This window comes from Mercenaria mercenaria, chromosome 8 (genome assembly GCF_021730395.1).
Source record: "Mercenaria mercenaria strain notata chromosome 8, MADL_Memer_1, whole genome shotgun sequence".
Taxonomy (NCBI): domain Eukaryota; kingdom Metazoa; phylum Mollusca; class Bivalvia; order Venerida; family Veneridae; genus Mercenaria; species Mercenaria mercenaria.
Window position 1 is genome coordinate 61,773,410 of NC_069368.1, and position 21,516 is coordinate 61,794,925.

At 31.9% G+C, this 21,516-nt stretch overlaps 1 protein-coding gene across 1 annotated transcript; it reads right to left on the reverse strand.

Moving 5' to 3' along the window:
- Nucleotides 1-4,500: 4,500 nt before the first annotated feature.
- LOC123565699 (probable methyltransferase-like protein 24) lies at nucleotides 4,501-21,135 on the reverse strand. The gene is made up of 6 exons (XM_045359512.2): nucleotides 20,545-21,135; nucleotides 12,241-12,353; nucleotides 10,237-10,365; nucleotides 9,174-9,248; nucleotides 5,559-5,736; nucleotides 4,501-5,151 (listed from the first exon to the last, which is right to left on the reverse strand). The coding sequence occupies exons 1-6, from the start codon at nucleotides 20,656-20,658 to the stop codon at nucleotides 4,768-4,770; spliced, it is 993 nt and encodes a 330-aa protein (XP_045215447.1). The 5' UTR covers nucleotides 20,659-21,135; the 3' UTR covers nucleotides 4,501-4,767.
- Between the last annotated feature and the right edge of the window lie 381 nt (nucleotides 21,136-21,516).

The window sequence follows — 21,516 nt, forward strand, 5'->3', positions numbered from 1 at the left end:
TAGTTCTTCTAAATAACCAATAACTAATGTGGCATACACTGGCGCAAATTTCGTGCCCATGGCGGTGCCTTTAATTTGCCTATAAAATTTATCATTAAAATGGAACGTGTTGTTTTTCAAAATAAATTCAGTTGCAGAAAGTATAAATGTTTTTGTAAATCTTGATGGAATAGTTTCAGGATGTTTATTTATCCAACTTTCTATTGCGTTTAGTCCTAGGGCGTGGGAGATATTTGAGTATAATGATTCAACATCAAATGTTGTTAAAATTAATTGCAGATTAGTTTTAAGCGGTAGTGTATTAAGAAAATCTGCACTGTCTCTAATATTGCTTTGTACGTATTTTGTCATAGGACGTAGTAGAATAATATCTAACATATTACTTAATCTGTGAGTTTGGCAACTTGGTCCAGCAACTATTGGACGTATTTTCAAATCTTTAACATTGGTAATTGTCACTACGGAAAAAGTATGAAACATGATATCAAGGTGATCAAGTTTCCCAATTCATGTTAAACATATAAGCATTGCAGCCTAGGAAACGCCTTTTGAACAAAGAATATTGTAATACCTTTCTTATGTAATGAAGTAGGTCTTTTATTGTTTGCATACTTCCAACACATTGACAAGTCGATATATTTTTTAAAAAAATGCCTACTTTGTAATGAAAAATGGATAGAATGAGAATTTCCAGAAACTTGTTTTCAAAACTGCAAACAATTTGAACTAGTGAAATGAAAGAAAATAAAGAACAAAATTTAGGAATAAATTGAAATAATTTAGAAAGTTTCATTGCAATTGAAAATAAGCAACACTGTCTAACTGGATAGGAGTAAACATGTAAGTGCCTCCTTATATTCTAGGATAAGTAATTTATCAAATAAAACGTATAAGACATTTCTTTATTTACAAATTAGCAACAACTATACATATAACTTTCAAAAAGATACATAGAAGTTGCGTAACGCAAGACGGACATTTCAGCGACAATAACTTATACGAGATAAACGCGAAACACGTGTTTGTTCAGCATATATCAGTACGGTAAATACCACATTTCGCTATGTCTGACGTGTGATATAATAGAAGCATTGGGAAAAGAAGCACATGTAGTTATCATAATATACTAATATGACTAAGCAATGCTTAAATAACCACAACGATATTATGTTGGCGTCGTGTCGACGTGATATTTTGAGAAAAAGCGCTTTAAAATTTAATTAAGCATTTTACATAAAAACATGCTTAAGACGAAATGTCACATAGCAAAACTGGCTTAGTTAATTTTTACACACGCTGAATTGGTTATCCGCTGTGCAGAATAATTCGACAGCATTTGCGCCCTAGCTGAAGTATTCCGCAAGACGTATTACCATTTTCGGTGCAGGTGTGTATAAACAAAGGAGCAAGACGATCTACCATTTGGCGCCATACATGCTCGAAGAAGCAGTTCTATCATATTTGATCTAAATTTTTGCAATAAAAGATATATTAGAATCTAAATGATCTATAGCAATACCGTGTTTGAACACTTTTTACACTTTACAGTTATACGTCGTACGAAATATACCCGGGTTACGCTCGACGCATATCCGCCCATAGTGTATAAATAATGTAAAAACACGGTTTTGCTATAAATTATTTCTTAAATACAGTATCTGTGCATGCATTTTAAAGTCATGTATCAATTCCAAGTCTGTAATAAAAATTTGAAAATATATTTTAATTAAAAATGTCAGCTCTGCTGTGTGTTATTGCACACACTATGCAATATGCATTTGGTTTTGAAGAAATATATATTTACTCTAGACTTTGCGGCTCACTGTACGATAGTTTGCTACATTCACGTAAGTATTTTAAAAGTTTTCGTAGTAGTTTAAAATGGAGCGAATTGAAAAACACTATTTTAGAAAGAAGTTTGATATCCCTTTCAAACAGATAACAAGAAGCTTAGAGTCTAGCTACACTTGTGTAGACCTAGTACAATTGTGATAGAAATATGTTAAACACAGATCAAAATCGCATATCATCTCTGTCCAAAAAAGTAGAATATAGGCCTTAAGTCGGATCAATATAAGACACTACATTAAATATGAATGAAACAAAGAAACAAAAACATAATACCTGTGCAATTAGCCTTGCTATAAGTATATACAGTATTATACTTTTAACTTGACTATAAGAAGCTTGAAGTGCAGTGTGTTTCTGTGTAAATTAAAAGAAATACTACATTTGTTTTAAACAAATAAATTTTAGTATGACAATTTACACAGAACAAATTTATTACGTATTTGTAATAAAAGAAAATTTCATATAGATCTGTACAGAGCAGAATTGCATATAACACAAATGAATATAGTATATAAATTGGCAGATCGTATTTATTTAGCTTAAATGTAAATGAGAATCTCTTATAATATTTTTGAGAACATCAATTAAAATCATCATACAGAGTTTTTTTTTATTTGCATGTCTTGTTCAAATACAACAACGATGGATCTAGACTATTTGAAAGACCAAAAAACAAATTAAATAAGCACTATATTGTATATGGGACGATACAAACTACTATCTATAACCATACATATAAGAAATTAATTATTTCTAAATTTAAGTGTGTTTTTGTTTGCCAATAGGAATAACACTGCGATACTCTCTAAAGAAAAATATTTAACAAAACACTTATGCAGTATGAGGCATAAAATGTAAGATTGTTCCTGGTTACGGCCTGCAAAATTCTTTAGGTAGCTCATTTCGTAGGTATGTATATAAAAATGTTAACAGTATTTGGAACCATAAATTATGCACATTATCTTTAATCAGATAAGATTAACATTAATATTACTGGTTCGCTTACTACAAACCCCTTTGAACCAAACGGAATATGGACCCAAATACATCTTGCTATATGGCAACTGAAGTGCCTCAGCTTCGCATCAAATATTGTTATTATTGACTATCACAGAAATGTAGCATTAAATGTATTATCACTATATTAAATCAAGAATAATGTAAATCAATCGCATGTCAGTCTAGCGTTTTATAAGAGTAGGCAGTACATTCAAATAAGTTAAGTTAAATATCCAACCTGTTTTGACAAAGGGGAAAAAGCAGCCAGTTTGCAATCCAGGGGTAGTTGGCAAAATTCAAACCAGGTCAACTACTGATTGTGAAAATAAATTCTGAAATTGTTTCCTAAGCTAGTCTTTTCTTACCCTGTTTCACACAGTTGACACTTGCTGGGCAAGTTGCAGTTTAACACCTGCAATGATTTAACTAGTTCTGACACTGACGTCTCAGTAAAGAAAAACTGTTCACATGAAATAAACTCAGAAATAGTTTGAATACAAAATTTGGCGTAAGTAGTACGTTCGTGGTTAGAGTTGAGGATTAATGAATAGTCTTCAATATTAGTAATTTTTAACTATTTATCACTTTAAGCTATCTTATGGAATCCGTTGTCCAAAAGTCATGTTTCTGTTGCAAAGATAATACATGCCCTTCAAAGTAATCATGATTTAGCCAAGGTAGGGGTACGCAAAAAAAGTATGAGAAAAATTTAATGCACTTAAACTTTGATACTGTTCTGTATCAGTCCGAAATGGCATCCGGTTACTGACAAGAATTTTACTATATTCGCTTAATGATATTTGCAATTTTTTGGTGTAATATAAGTGTAGATTAAGACAGAACAGATGATTGTTTAGCGCGTTCTGCCATCATCCCTTACTAATTAGTATTTGATTTCAACTAAATAGATTGTAAATTTCTGCCGACCGTTTTCTGTTTATAATGCCATTTAAAAAAACACACAAAAAATCGATTTTTAAATGGTAATGAGGTGTCTGACATTTATTCGTAACTGATGTTTTTCCATTATAAATAATCAGTGATTAACAAAATTTCCGGGAGTAATAGTGAAATGACACTTTGACAGTTGGCGTTAAATCGGCATTGTTTGTAGCCGTATATTCCAAGATTTTAAAATAGTTGCCTCCAGGCACAGTTACAACCTGTCAATTAATTATTGTAAAGATTTGTATATGACAATATGTATAATGACCTTTTATGCTTTTCAAAAGTACCAAGTAATGGGTGGAGGGCGATTAAAAAGTTGTTGACAGGGTAAGGCGAGAAAAAACTTATTTTTATGCCTAAATATATTTAAACAATATATTGTACAATAATTATCTGTTCATTTCTACATAAATAAAATAATAAAGTGAAAAGTTGATGTCAAATTATTTCCTGCTAAAGTTATATGTTGACTTTTTAAAAGGTACTGATTTATTATTTAAGTGTATACTCGTTATGCAGTCCTTTTCTGTGTTGTTTGATTTCTTTATTTCAAAATCTGGGGCCTACCATTAAATAACTTCATAACCAATGATAGATCTATGCTAAATTATCATTCCTTTAAAATCCAAGATTAAGTACTGCGCAATACTGTACCCAACCTCACCGCCAACACCCTACCCCCCCCCCCCCCCCCCACCACATAAATATGTACTGTTGAATCCGTATCTCTTACCTCGCTACGTAGAACAGTTTTCTTAAAGTAAGGAAATTTGAAAAAATCTTCTTCTTTGACGAAAGCTACAACACAGCTATTTTACATATAACGCTTACTTCTAAGTTGCCAAAAAAAAAAAGACTCGTAGTCCTTATCATACTCCAACGCACATTAAAGAAAATTGAAAATCATTTATCACCTTGTGTTTACTAGGTTTAAGATATTTTGATGTTATACAGACACAAGAAAATACACTATACATCCTTTGCGGATGAAAATAAGCTTATTTTATTTAATAAATTTATATTAACCAACGTTAACTCAACGAGTGTACTGATTTGTTTATTTTTCACATGAACTGACCCCCAATCAAATGATTGTTTCGCTGTAATTCTGAATCCAGCATTGAATAATCGCAAAAGAAGCTTTATTTGGTCTTTCATCGAAACATTACCCCATGTATTTTTAGTAAACTTAAGTTGCAACTTTTCTTCTTTTATTACATGTTTAAAACTAAAACCAAAGTGTACTTCCAAGCAAAGTTGCTTAACATTGTTGAAAGCTCCCGTTTGGAGAATATCTGACAAGACGTCCCATTCCCATCCTTCTATATCTATCTTCAGAATGTCTATTAATTTCTGAAATGAAATAGAATTTGTGAGTGCGTCATTACACACCGTCCGTGGTAGCTTACCCTACGAACTGCTTAAAATATGGATTTCTCTTAAGAAGCATTTCCACAGTTATTATTATGTTTATGTTTAGATACATATGACAATTTATCGACCACATTCATATTAAAGTGAGATAAATTATTTCTGTGTGGTTTTCTATCTAAAACCTATTTAAAGTTACAAAAATGCAAAGGGCTTGTAACAAATTACATCGCTAGCCCAGCGTTGTAAAGATAAATAAATGTCAGCTCAAGTTTAAAACAAATGAACAAGAAAGGGGAATACTACAAACTTTCATCTGATGATTATTGTTTGAGTATTTCCGAAATAAAACGTACTTCTTTCTTGCATATTATCGTGGTATCACTTACGTCGGTATGGGAAAGCGACTTCCGTATTGAAGACAGCCTTTGCATCTCCCACGTCTTTCGGAGAGGCAAATCATGATGTCTCCATACCTCTGGCTCTGTTTGGACAAAATCTCTTCCCGAAAGTCCGATAAGATGATAATTTACGAAAACAGGTATTCTTGACTGCACTATTGGTAGACTGAAAGTTGATATGTGCTTCTTTAAAAATACTGTTAAGTTATAATTATACAGGAGCTATCTTGAACTGAGGCAATCTTCATAATTATATGATTAACCAAGTGTACAAGATGGAAGGCTGACTTTCAGACTTTATGCAGATTTGTTAATAAATATCTAATTTATATGTTGTTTATATTTCATAGTTGATCACTGAAATTTGACCTACTTGCATTTAACTCGATTGGGCTATAGGTATTCATCCACAAGACCAGATAAGAGTATTTATTCTCCTTTTCTTGCAAGTTTAGGGTATACATGTATAATGCATTCAAGTACATTTAAGGACATACAAATAACCTCGGCAAAAAGGTGGATTCCAGTTCCTATTGCCATTATGTTACCAAACGTGGAGTATAAGACACTGATGTGTAAAGCTAGCATAATTTATTTGGTCACTGTTACTTGAAATTGCTAAATAATATCTGCTCAAGTACTCTAATTAGGTAGGACTTTGGTACATTGTATGCCTTATATGACACAACGATCATGGTATTTCTTTTGCGGCCATTAGGTTCTTAGTCACTGTCAGTACAAGAACACTGTTGCTAGTACAGAAAAAAAATTGAAAGGCATCTTTTTTCGTGGGATTTCCCCGAACCTTTTCATATAGGTAGAGAACATCTTAATTTTATTTACGGTCACTGCTACTTAAATATGTGGGTTGACTAGGTGATGAAAATTGTGATTATATATGAGACAATGGGTGTCAATAGCACGGCTTAAGAATTTCAGTTTGGGTGCAACTATTGAAAAAGCTTAGTGTTTATAGGTTATTACAAGATAAATGTTGGGCTTGTATCTGGGGTCACTCGAGTCAAATTCAGTGTTATTGTATCCACCAGTATATACAGTATAGGTAGACTTGTTGTCACCTGACTTAGTTTCTAGATATCTTAGACTGAGACGAGGTAGGGGTTGTATTTTGGTGACTGACCAAGGCCAGTTGTACTGAAATAGAAAAACGGTTTCCGTGCAATAATTTTGATAAGGGATAAGATACAGCGGTTAAACTTGGAATGGAAATAGTTGACATGATGGTGGTTGCATGTGGTTTGTAAGTAGTCAGGTTAAGAGATACGTTTGAACGGCATCGGGTAAAATGGACCAGTTATGTTTTTTTTTGTTTTTTTTTTTTTTAATTCTAGTGCTTGCATTCACTGTTAAACAAATTGCTTTGTGCATTGATTTTAGATTTTAGATCGAAGATGTAGATATCAAAAGTAGAGAACCTGGTTTCGTGGCTTTATCGCTTAGTAAACCAAATATTCATATGGCACTGTCTTTCGTGATCTATATAAATATTAATAAAAAAATGATAGTTGTTATGTTTATGCATAGTAGATTGCCGCAATGTTCGGGTATTTGTTAACCGGCTAATGAGCGGCTACGTTAGCTCCATTTAGATTTAGATAGATAAAAAAGTACAAAATATGACGATTCTTACACGTTTCGGAAATATTACAGAATGTACTTGAAACACAAGTATTTGATTTCAAGCTAAACAGCAATAGTCATCGGCACCTTAACTTAAGGTACATGTATAACTAAAAAAAACGCATTCAAAAATAGTTGCTTGTTTTGCTATAAGAAGCTAAGATCGAATCATGTACGTAAATCTGTGAGCGTCGTTTGCGTCTTTATCTTTCATTTATGAACACCTTAGAATGTAATTATGACGAACTTTTTCATGCAGAGCCAAAAGACTGTTCAGCACATTAATGTAATTGCTATCAACTCGCGTAGGGTGGATCACATGTAAAACGCTGAAGGAAGACACAACGGCTGTTATGTATTGTGAATCCATTTCTTGATGAAACCTTTTTAAATTAAGTTTTCTTAGAAGCAAACATAGGAATGAACTGTAGTTGAAATCTTACATATGATTATAAGGCAGAATCTTTGTTTAGTTAACAGCTGATTACAAAGTCAACAATATTTTTAATTCGCAATGGAAGAATATGATGGTTAACACTGCATTAGTTTTATTGAAAGTAATACTATTTAAGTATTTTTGACCCGAAATTCATAAGAAATATCACCTAAAATAAAGAAGCGGGCAGCACAGTGTAACTACTTGTTGGATATTGTCATAGATGAATTCACAGTATATCGAATTACTTAGATTATCAAAATTTTGTTTTCGTTTCTTCAAATTGTTAGTTTCCTTTACACACAGATAGATTTAATTAAATTCTTGTTTTGTTCTACAAGGTTGGTAATCTCAAACTTTAAAATGTATTTATTAGGACGTTATTTGTTCATTTCATCTAGCATTTTTTAGCAAAATGCCTGCAAACTATTTCATATATATCCCTGTTTTAACATTTTTTAAATTACCTAATAATTTGGCGGTTATTCAGCTTCATTTGCTAACAAAACTTGTTACAATTATAATTTATGGCCTGAGTAGGATGAGCTGAGTTGTGACTCTATGAAAAACGATACATGTATATTTTCCATAATATCTACTCTGTTTAAACAACAAATATCTTGACAATGATAAACACTCAATAATTTGTAATAAAAAATATTTAATCTGTAATGTTAGTGTTTAAATATCCCGATATAATATACATTAACTTTATTTGTTAAGTATTAACTTCTTGGAAATCTGTCTACATTAAAAGATGTTCGGGTATCCTAAAAATAAACTGAGTATTATATATACTTTCGGTCCTGTGAAGCAATGTGATTACTAAAACGTCCCTTTCACAGACTGCCGGAAGATGGATTCCCCAAGCCGTATAATTGATTATTGTTAACAACACATCACTTTATGATATTGCATTGTATATGTTAACAATAATTTGGAAAACATTATCAATTGATACTAATCGAGAAAGTACCAACAGTACCAAATTCTGTTTTCAGGAACAAAATTAATTAGGAACAATCGTTGCAAAATAAATCATTGTTATATATAAATAAATTATTTCAATATTGAAGTTTTTGACGAATACTGACATGCTATTCTTAACAATAATTGTACAGTTTGGTTCATCCTGCCAAAAGCATGAATGAGACATTTAATTTCATTCAATGCCATTAAAGCAATCACTTTGGTCTGGTCTTAACGACATATCAACGTATGCGAAGTTTTTACGAAGCGATAACGAATAGATTTGTATCATATCACCTTTGTTGAAATAATTCCTTTAAATTATACACTTTGTGTCTTTTTTATTTCCTCGCTTTTAAGAAATGTTGTTTTGGCGCTTTGTTTCGATATACCACGTAGGTATATTACTAAGTTGTTGCAGGTGTAGTAATTCACGGTATGATGCCGTCACGTTCTTTTTTTTTATAATATCATCAGTTCAAAGACTATACTTATTTAATCATTACAAAAAGAGCATTACCGTTTTTGAAAGAAAGTGAAGTTTCCAAAGTACATACCTTGGGTCAAATGTGTGTATTTCGCATCCGAATGACTTCCAGCTGGCCTCTTCAAAGGCAAAATCCAATTTTGATCTGAGAAATGAATAAAAGTATGTTTTAAGTTTATGCCACTGACGTGTATGGAAAGACTTTTTATAGCTAGCATTCTTGTAAAAACTTCAGGCAAGTTAATTTATTTAAGGACCATAATTTCAGTAATAGCACACTCACGTATGTAAAGATCTGTGACGTCATAGGCAATATCTATTTAGAAATAGCACAGGTTTCGATTTGCGGACAAAGAGATAGTGCTTTTATTGTACAATAACATAAGTAAACCATTTTTTACTTATTGGTCTTTTTTTTTTGTTTCACATCAAAAATGAATGTTTTCTTATCTTTTAAGTTCTGTATACTAAATCCGGAAAATCTTTATATAAAGTGAATAACTCTTCCAATGCATAACTCTTCCAATACAGTTTGCCAATTTAAAAAAAAATGCGGAAAATGCATTTTTAGAATATATCAATTCAGTAATAACATGTCAAATTGTAATCAGTATTGGAATGGTTGATATTATTTGGAAGTTTTGGAAATCAGATATAGGGCGAATTTATTTATGTCAGATCGAATGCATTAATCAAACATTATTAAACAAAAAATAATAATATTCTAAATCGGTCCTCATAAAATATGGTCATATTTTAACTTTAGTTTATTTTTGAAATGTGTATAGTTCGAAAGTGTTTAAAATGAAAAAAAAAAAAAAAAAAAAAAAAAAAAAAAAAAAAAAAAACACGAAAATCATATGTTTTGACAACAAGTGCGTTTCACTGCCGTTTTGAACCGGAAAATATTGCTATTTGTTACCAAGACTTAAAAAGATTACATTAAACTGTACGCATATACAACCCTGATTCATGAGTAATTATTTATTTTAGAGTTCTTTCGTTTAAGTACGTGCTTTAAAACGCTAAAATATTAACAGAAAAAAAAAAAAAAAACAAGAAAAAAATCCATCATCAATCAGTACTAAAATAATTTAAAATTACAGTTATTGATTTGCAAGTTGTGTCCTTACCCGAATGAATACAGAATACATGGAGAACTTGGCTTGAATGAGTCATCGGCACATATAGTTTTTCCTGACGCATTCCATGGCCCTTGTCGTAATAAATTAGAGCAGTAAAACTGGTTTTGAACAACATACCTATAGGGAACAAAAAGTATTTTTCTTTCAGATGACAAAAACCTAAATAATTTTGTCACAATAAAAGTCAGAATTATTGGACATTAGATATTAGAAGGCAGTGTTATTAAAGTATAAATATTTATAAAGTAAGAAAATGACCTGAAAATTTTGTGACCTAAACATCAACATGGAAAATGGGAATATTTTTGTTAAAATATGAAATCATAATTGTAAGACCTTTAATTTACTTTTGATCGTTTCAACCTGCTTTGAAGTTCAAATACAAAACTTTCATTTCTTCCGTTCATGTTTAAAGCAAAAACATCAATTGAGTCGCAGTTGTAATTCTAAAAGGGAAAATATTTTGTACAATATACTGCAGAGTCAAGAGGCTTTGTGTGTAAATTGACACTATGAATTCAAATGTTTGCGTGAAGTTTGATTTCAGAAATATCAAAGGAAATGTCAGTCTTAGAACGCATTCGATGACAAACGATTTTGTTAGAATAAAAGTCAGAGTTAGAGGACCTGGTATTTAAACTCGTCCAATGATTCTACAAATACATATACACTGTATGTTCCAACATGATATCTAACTAGCTGGGACGGGACAAGACTGACAGGACGGGACAAGGTGTTTCTTTAATAGTCTTCTGCCTCTCTAAAAATGTAGTGGTGAAAAATTTAGTAATCAAATTTTTGGCGGTACTTGTTTCATGCGTGTAATATACATTTAACCTGAATGGACGTATAAAACATGTTTTAATTTAAGAAAAGCAGGTTTTGTTACGGATGATTTCGGATAAAAAAAATCCATTATATAACTAAGAAGATTGTACCAAATAAGTGTATTAGATCAGAGCAAAGCGTTTCCAGCTTGTTTCGTTGGAAATGAGGCACTTTATTTGTCATATCTTTATTAGTTTCTACTGACAAATACGTACACGTGAGTAGGCTTTTCATCGTCATGGCATGTTATGCAACTAAAACTGCTTTATAGTGACAGGTCCATAAACTTAATGCAATAATAACCTATGCTCCAAACTAGATTAATGATGCTAGTGTGCGTATGTTGTGTCGATCTTTTCTAAATATCTCTGAATTTTATCCGCCGTTTTGATGAGCCAGGTATTTTGTAAAATTTTTGGAAGTGCATTTTCTTACTGGTGGTATTGACGATGGTTTATTAAGTAAAAATAAAGTCAGATACTTCAAAAGTATAAATTCAACCAGCTGGAACCACTCTATCATTTGTCATTATTTTGCCCGGAAACGAATAAAGTAACTACATATTGACATTTGGGATTGATTCTCTCAAAATGTTGAAATGATGGATAAAGCGTGGTTCGACTCCAAAGTCTTACAGGGATTGACTCAATCGAATAACGAGCCGTCAATACAGTACTTCTTATGCACAGCTAATTAAAAATTCTTCCGGTGCAAAAAATAATGATGTTCTTTTATTTAATAGCAATTAAATTTCGTGTAAGTGAACATTTAACCTGAAATATGGTATGAATACGTGCTATATGGAGGGGTATCGATTGCAGTCCTAAACCGTACTTTTTTTCACATGGTTAACTTTGATAATTAAATTTTGCCTTAGATTAGCTGTCTTCAATATATAACTATGCTTAGCTATTCAACTGCGACTCGGTCTTTTAAGACTGGCATTACTATATTTAATGATGCTTCAAGTTCATTGACCTACATTTGGAGTCTAATACATGCACATGGACAATACGTCACATGTGGGACTTCACATATCATAGCAAGATTTAACCCGATAAACCGGCATGATTCTTTTTCCGTAATTTGGATGAGTAACTAAGTATGTTTAAATAATGGACATTATGTCTCGGAAAGATATCTGAGTAATCGTTTGATACTTACTTATCAAACAATAAATAGATCGTGTCGTTGTCCATTTTCTCTATGATGTCTTCAGTAGGTACTAAATAAAGGTTGTTATCATTCATAGCTTCGGACTTTTTAATTTGTATACTCTGCAATGGTAATATTATAGATCAACATTTAATCCAGAAAGGTGAAAACGTAACATGCTATATTTACATCGATGTTCACAAAGATAAACCTTTATAACAGCTGTGTTTACGATTCACAATAAACTTTATGGCTATGGCATATTACAAAGCTCAAAGTACGCAGGTCATATATAGATGTCTAAACTATTTGCATTTACACATACAAAACGAATGGAAAAGGTAAAACAATTTGACAATAATGCAAGCAAATAAAGGAACTGTCAGTGGCACAAATATCATTGTAAGAATTATCATATTGAAACTGCTATTATTTTGTTTGTTTTTATTGCATTCTGCGCTGCCAAAAGAATCCTCTTTCAGTTTTTATTCTACGTAAATTCACTGTATTGGTCATTTGAATACACCAGTAACTATTTGCAAGTTTACAAGGAAAAACATTTTAATATCACAACGACAACTGAATAATCTTTTGGTAGCAATAATCCTTTTGCATGACAAGTCAAAATAATCTGTCTATATTTCAACAAAAATGTCCAGAAATTGCTTTTGATGTAAATGTTCTTATAAAATGTTGGCAAATACTTGTTTCATGTTTATATAACTCATTATCTTTTTCAGTGATCATCATAAATTTGAGACGTGAAACAAACTTTGTGTAGAGCCATTAAAGTTTCTTATGCGCTGATATCAGGCTTCAACTTTCATTGTTTTATGCCCAAGTTCGAAAACCACTATTTGCTCATCTGTGTAACCATTAAATTTTTTTTTATCAAAGCCATGATCTATTGATGACAACTTAATTAAATCTAAAAAAAAAAACGATGCGTTGATAGTATAGAGGAAAAAAGTAAAATAATAGCAGTCTAGGTTTAAGTCCATTAATAAGATATACATAATAAACAAATCCTTTTAATAATATCATATAGCCAATCAATTACTGTAAGTAACATCTGTGTTCATGTAGTTTACGCATGTGCTATAGAAACAGAACCTTCAGGACTATTGTGGGTGTTTGATTGATATCCAAATTTGAAAAAAGATATTAGTTCACAGTAAAGTGAATGGGTTGTTTCATTCCATTAGCAAGACAATGATGTTCTCTTTAACTTCGAATGAACAATCTATTTTTTTTTATTATAAATGGAAAAAAAAAACTAGCATATAAATCCAGCTCTTAAAGTATATGTCGTCTTAGCCTAAAATCTATCCTACAAATTATGTACATAACTGGTTTTACGGATGACATATTTTAAACATGTCAAATAGCTAACTGTGAATTCGTAGTAACTCGCATTTCATAAGAACAATCGGTATAACGTAGCATGAGCTAAATAACAGTCCCAACGCACATGTACAAGTCAGGCTCGTTTGATATCGCTATTGTTTTGAAATGAAACAATTTGGGTTTTTTTTTTCTGTCCTGAGCCAGTGTCTACATATCAACTATTAATAACACGCTACTACAACACCATATTTCATTATCTGTGAATGGTTTGTAGCGATTTACCCGTCTAGGTGATAACTAAAACAAATTGGCATAAATGCTTACCATAGCGAGACAATGTGTCATATGCAATATTTACACCCCTCTCTCAGAAGGTTGAGGTGGAGGCCAACCAAAATAATTTTCTTTTTGTTGGTACATGAAATACATGTGCTTTATATCAATAACAAATGAAATTACATTTAAACTTACGCGATTGGTACTGATGCTAAGAAGTAATAGAATGCAAACCCAAACATAAGGTACAGTATACTATATATGTATACAAATATCCAAAGTGTGAATTAAAATCACAAATATGGGTAAATATATGGAGAATTAACATGACGAATGTTCTAAATCTGCTATATGCATATTTATTATGGGAATGGAAATTCAAACTGTGCATAGAAAACATTCAACAGGTTTCACCGTTCTAATGGATCTTCAAGAATGACGTTGCTAAGTAGTCATGAATCACTACATAGATATCACAATTAGTGCATTAATTAGCTCGATAAACAGTGTAGCCTTCTGCATTTACGATTGTCTAGTGGTAACACGCTTGACTGTCAATCAAGAGGTCAGGGATTCGAATCACTCATCAGGCACTGGGAATTTCTATGATGCTCTTGAGTGTCTACCAACTTATTCAGAGGCTAGAACTGGTTCTTCCCAGGAAAGACGATTTTGCATATGTCGATACTATACACCGGACACGTTAAAGAACCAGACTGTCTATTCACATAGAGCTTGGCTATGTTAGCCGGGCAGCCCTGTATTTAAAAGGACTGATTTCTCTTTCTTTGTTCTGGGGGCTTTGTCTCACTCTGTCACTCTTGTCAGATCGATCTGTTTCTGTACCGGAAGATGTTGAATTTGGCGCCCTGAATAGCTACCTTTGCGATATGATATGCGCCTTTGAAAGTGCTTATCATGAAAAGGGCGCTATATAAATCTGGTATAATATAAATGGGGTAATCTCCCCTGTTTGACTTCAAAAATTACGTCCCTTGTTACATTGACGACAACGTCATATTACTTCCCTTTCTTTAATTGTTATATATTTAGACACACTGATGAGCCATCACGGCGAAACAAGTTTGTTACTTTTTTATCAAAATTTAAGAAAATCTAAAATGGCGTGTGAAGTCATTTTATAATTTTACATTTTGTTCCTTTGTTCCCGTTCCGGGTCTTTTTTATTCTTGAGAGATCTTAAAATTTAAATGAATTCCATAGAAAACGTAGACTGAAAGAATTTTTTCATGATAAAATTGTAGATAGTGATGATTCATTAGTATGTAACAAGAGCAATTTTGCACCACCTAAAGGTCGTAATATGAATTAAGTCCAGTTTATCGAAGCCAATAAAAACTTTCAATACACATATTTACATGTCAATCAGAAATTTAATATAACGTTGGAGGAAAGGAAAGTAATAACGTCCTTAAAAAATGACAACATTGTAATCAAACAGGCAGACGAAGGGGGAGGATTAGTTAAAATGAATAAGAATTATTATAAACTAAAAATTCTAGAAATGGTTGAAGATAAAACATGTTATGGAGAAACTGATGAAACATGTTCTAAAATAACATTTAAGAAAATAAGAGATGTTATTAAATTTAGTAGAGATATTAGCAGGAAAGAAATAGATTACTTATTAAACTTTGAATTCAAACCCAGTATGTTTTATAGTTTGCCTGAAATTCATAAAAGTAAGCTTCTAAAAGATAAATGCATTGAACAAAATACTAAGTATATAGAATTAGGAGACTCAGATGATCTCAAATTTAGACCGATAGTAGTAGGCCTAATATGTGAAACAAATAGACTTAGTAACCTCATAAATATTTTATTAAAATCCTTTGTCTCTCATGCTTTAAGTTACAATAGAGATGATATCGTCTGTATTTCCCTCATTCAATCAAGTACAATTAAAGATGCAATATAAGTTTCATTAGACGTTACAGACCTTAAAACAAATATTTTTTACAGACTGGGACTAGAAGCAATTCAACCTTGGCTGGGAAAACATCCTGATTGTATTCATAATAGATTTACAAAAGAATTCATCTTAAATGGCATCAAAACAATTTTAGATTTTTTTTTCATTTAATCGAACATTTTATAATCAAATCAGGGGAACAGCTATGGGAACAAAAATTTGCACCTACATATGCAAAAGTAGTATTAGGTTACCTGGAAGAAATACTTTACACAATCTGTGAACATGCGACAGACACAACATTTGCTACATATATAAAAAAGAGCTGGAAACGATTTCTAGATGACTACTTGAGCATTTCCACACCCTGTTAAATAATTTACACCAAGATATAAAATTCAAAACAGAAATAGGGGAAACACAATTATCTTTTTTGGATATTCCGATTAAGAAAATGGTTGCCATCTTTCAGCAGACATTTTCTTTAAAACAACATATACAAAACAATACCTTAATTTTAAAGCATGCCACTCTAAACATACAAAATTAAGCATACCATATAATTCAGCAAGACGTATTTGCACAATTGTTTCAGGTACTAACATTAGGAATGTACGCTTTAAAGAACTTATGTCACCGCTTCTTAAGATAAATTATCTTAAGATAAATTATCATAAAACTATCACTCCAAAACAAATCAAACCACTTAAAGACACAATACCTTTACGTGTCTACATTCAACCCTAAAAGCCCTGAACTATATACAGTTATCACAAATAATTTACCTATAATAATGTCAGACACTAAATTGAAAGAGGTACTCGCAAATTCAAAACTAATCAAAAGCAAAAGGCAATTACCAAACCTTAAAAAGCATTTGACAAAAGCTAGATTTAAAATAAAGTCTATTAAAAGTGAAATTTTTACCGTTACAAGATGCAAAAGACCAAACTGTAGTTTATGCAACAATATAAAAAAAGCAACTGCTATAACTCAGACTCCATGGCATTTAGTGGTGTTTGACCTAGGAAGTCGAATGTTTGTAAACAAATTAAAATTTCAATAATTTAATATTGTACCAGTCAGAAGCAATTAACAAGTCAAATTACAATGGAAGTGGACACTGTAAGCCTGCTATTGCATATCTTACCTTTTATCGTGCGCTTGTGTACAAATGTTAATCAACATGAAATCAAAGTGTCAGTTTATCCTGACAAGCAAATTTTCGGACAAGTGTCGTCAATCATCTAGATTCATAGTTCCCTGCATGTTAGTTTCACATTAAGCGAACATTCATTCTATGAGCATAATGTTTCATCAAATCATATAGTTGCCAAAAAGTCCGGAAGGCAGTTTACTCATTGTAGATACAATATCTTGGACTGTAGATCCAAGTGGATAAAACATTGCTTGTTACTTTGTGGCGACATTCACCCGTGCCCAGGCATAGACAATTATAGTAATTTCAAAAGAAGAGGCATGCATTTTATTCACTTGAATGTTAGCAGTCTTCTGCCGAAAATCGACGGAATTCGCATGATTGCAAGAAAGACCAAAGCATCCTGCATTTTATTAACTGAAAATGGCTTGATGAGTCTATTTTTGATTCTGACGTTAAGAAAGAGGATTCTGTTATTCAACGTAACGACCGCAACCGGCATGGTGGAGGTGTTTGTATTTACACATGCAAGGACATCGCTTTCAACAATAGAGAAGATTTCAATCACCAGGACTTAGAAGGAAAATTTATTGATATTCTGCTTCTAAAATCTAAACCCATTTGTGATGTTTTATACAGACCGCCGAAACAAAATATATTTTTATGTAATTGTAGAAGCAAACTTTTCAGCAAATTCGTCTTTTAATAATCTGAAACAGTGGTCTTAGGGGACTTCAGCACAGGCGTGTCTGATTGTAGATGCCAACTAGTTAGAAGTTTAGATTCTATGTGCGATATGTTTAGTCTCAAACAAGTAGTAACAGACGTTTCTAGACTTACACCGTCGACTTACATATTGTTAACCTATTTATTATACAGGCTTCGGTTCCCGATGACCTTAAGTCTGCCCGAGTAGATACAAGAATAATGACAAGACAGATGTTGTCCAGTCTCCATATTAAGTGTTGTCTCTAAAGTCATAGAGAGGGTCATTTATGATCAATTGGAGGAATACCTAATCCAAAATAGGCTCTTGTTTGAGTTTCAATCAGGTTTCCGGCATGGGTTTTCCACCGATGCTTGTCTTGTTCATCTCACTGAATATGTCCGTTTTCAAATGGACTAAGGTTATCTTGTTCGCTTGGTTCTTTTGGATTTCGAAAGGCATTTGATACTGTTACTCATTCCATTCTCTTAATGAAAATGAAAGCTACAGGTCTCTCTGATATTTCCCTGTTATTTTTTTCTTCTTCTCTGTCAGACAGACATCAACAGGTGTTCTGTTCTCAACAGCCAATATATCCTGTGGTGTCCCCAAGGGTCAATTTTAGGCCCTTTTTTATCTACGTGAATGACATGTCTGCCGCTATAAAGAACAAGCCTTTACTTTATGCAGATGATTCAGCAATCCTTGTCTCGGCCAAAAACAAGCGAGACATCGAACAGATTTTGAGTCCTGACTTGAATATTTTCAGTCAGTGGCTTGTTTGTAATAAGCTGTCTTTGCATATTGGCAAGACAGAATCTATTTTATTCGGGTCCCAAAAAGGTTAATATCCCAATCCAATCTTGATATAAACTGCAATGATCAAACGATCGAACCAAAATCAGTTAAATACCTTGATTTGTGTTTGTCCTTTGATGCTATGTCTAGATTTGTAATCAAGAAATCCGATGTTAAGTTACAATTTTTGAATCGTTAAAGTAAATTTCTTACCCGACACACAAAACACCGTTTAGTCTCTTCCCTGTTACACCGTCATTTTGACTATGCTTCATCTGTTCACAGGTCACTCAAAATAAGCTCATAAGATTTGTATTAAGTTTACACCCTAGGTCTCATATAGGTAAAGAGCATTTTTCAAATATTAACTGGTTACCTGTTGCAGATAGAGTGAACCAAATTACTCTTTGTCATGTTTTCAAAATTAATTCAAACCTTGCTCCCTCATAATTGTATGAGTGATAATTTTACCCTCGTCAGTGCTGTCAATAATTACTCTACAAGTTTCAGGGTAAAGGTTGGTTCAAACTCTGACTGTCCATATGATACAGTGTCAGAAAGCAAGAGATATGCTATTCATTAAGTCTAAGGCTTTGTCAAAAGTCTTTTCCCTATATGGGGTGCACCCTGTGGAACAGTTTGCCTCAATATAACAGGGATTCTAGAACTATCTCTTCTTTTAAATCTAGGCTCAAGGAACATTTTTTTAATTCTATTTAACTTTTACAACATGTGCTATAATTTGTTCAGATAGATAGTCTAGTCATTTAAATGTTGGATTTTTACATGTGCTTTAAACATTTTTAGTATAGTCTAGTCATAGCCTAGTCATTAAATGTTTCTCGGCAACTCAGAATAATTCTTATTCATTGATTCTTCCTATGTCATACAACACTACATCTCAAAGACCACAATGGAAATAAGAGTTTATTAAAACTCTTTTTTGTGTGTTATCCCTGACATATCATGTGGATTTACATGGCTATATTAATTTATACATTGTTTATTGTTTGTTGTATGTATTGATGTCATACTGGCCATGCAATTGGACATTTTATGTTGAAGTAAATCTATCAATAACTTTAACTGCAAAACATTTTATGTAAACGAAATTATGTCCTATGACGTAAAGAATGTACTATATGTATCACCTGCAACGGATGTGGAGAATATTATGTTGGCCAAACTGGCGATAAATTAAGAACAAGAATAACAGAACTATTCACGCACAACAAATAAGAGACCATTCAACTAGAAAAATTCCACTAAGGAACCATACTGGTGTTTGCAGTAATAAAGATCCAAAGTTTCAAATGTTTCCATTTTTTAAATGAAATCAGATAGTGTTTAATGTAGGTTAGCGAAAGAAAAGAAAATTATTTTATAAAATGTTTTAAACAAAAACTTGATAGACTACAGTGACAATTTCATTCTGAATAATCAAATAACAATATTTTCTAATTACGCCCCTTTGATACAAATAACGTCAGAATTACGTCCCTTTATATTGACGTCGCGTCATTACCATAGTAACGTCACGTTACATTGTATATACACTATGAAGAGCCGATAGGCGAAACTAGTTTGTATTTTTTGTAATTAAATACTGTTAGAAAGGCATTTGAATTTGATATATATATATATATATTTATATATGTATGTGTGTGTTTATATATATATTTCATGAATACAATCCTTAAGTAATGCAATTCATTCTCTCAGTTATTATTTTCAATTTGATAAAATACTTGATACAATTTTATTTCTGTTTTCTTTCCAGTTGAAAAATAAAATCGCACTAGATCTTTGAAATTTGAAAGCGTATACCAATTATAGATTTACAGACATTTTTAAGTATATACTTTGATTATGTATATATCTATGATATCTATAGAAATTTTCATTATTTCTTCCCTTTTCTCCAAGAAGATTTGTTTCGGCTACAATTATATTTTATATTTGATATCGGTTGTTACACCTTAAGAGGAACACATATAAGCATATTTCACTATCGTGTGTGTTAATATGGAGATAAATTCAGACGAATTAAATTTTCACAGCTTTTTCATGTTTTTTATATATCATAACGCTTACCCGTAAAGGACGATAGCTGTATCCAAACATCAGTAACAATAACACTATGAAACAAACCAAAATGAAAACGTTTCGTTTAGACTCCATGTTCTGTATTGTTAATCCCAACTGCATTATTGGAATGTAAAAAGCTCATTAACCAATTAATTCGCCTACTTTCTGAACAAACCACGATGACGGATATTTCAGTTATACATTTTTAGTACACTTCCTGTTATACATACTATGAAGTATTTATTTTTTATTAAACAACATAATGTAATAAAAATGATTTTCCAAATTCCTGCTTTTAACCTGATCCACTTAAGTAATAAAAAATCTCTCTAGACCTTTAATTGAAACGTGCGCGCCGTATACTAAGAAACAACAAATTATCACACATAAACTTTCGTATAACCTCTATTGTAGTAAACATATATCAACAAAATAGATTTAGAAGTAGGTGGGATAACATTTAGTTCAGGAGAATTAAATTCTCAATTTAGCAAATAATCGACTTCAAAACAACTAAATGAAAATGCGAACAAATAGTAGAATAAAATACATGTAAAGGCATTGACATGACACGACTTGTCAAGCTGCGGAATTCCGTGCCATTGTTTATTTTCAATTCGATCGTTTACATGATATTTTAGTTAGAGGATTAAGAGGGTTTCTAAAGAAAAAAAAAGATGACTTTCCTTGCAGAGTGATAATTTAGAATTAGGTTTTCATGGTGCAAAAGCAGCATTTTTATTTTGAAAATATTCGCTTTTTGTATCTCTATAACGACACTATGACTATCATATCGATTGTACTGTAAAATCGAATTAGTTGGAAAACGTTCGTCGCGAAATACAAAATCAGAATTTCTGTATGTACATCTCATCAGGAACATCATATAGTGCATTGGACAGAAAAACTTTAATCATATCTGATATACGTTCAATGAACTTTAGCATACTTTCAAAGTGTTTTAATTCATCTTGATAG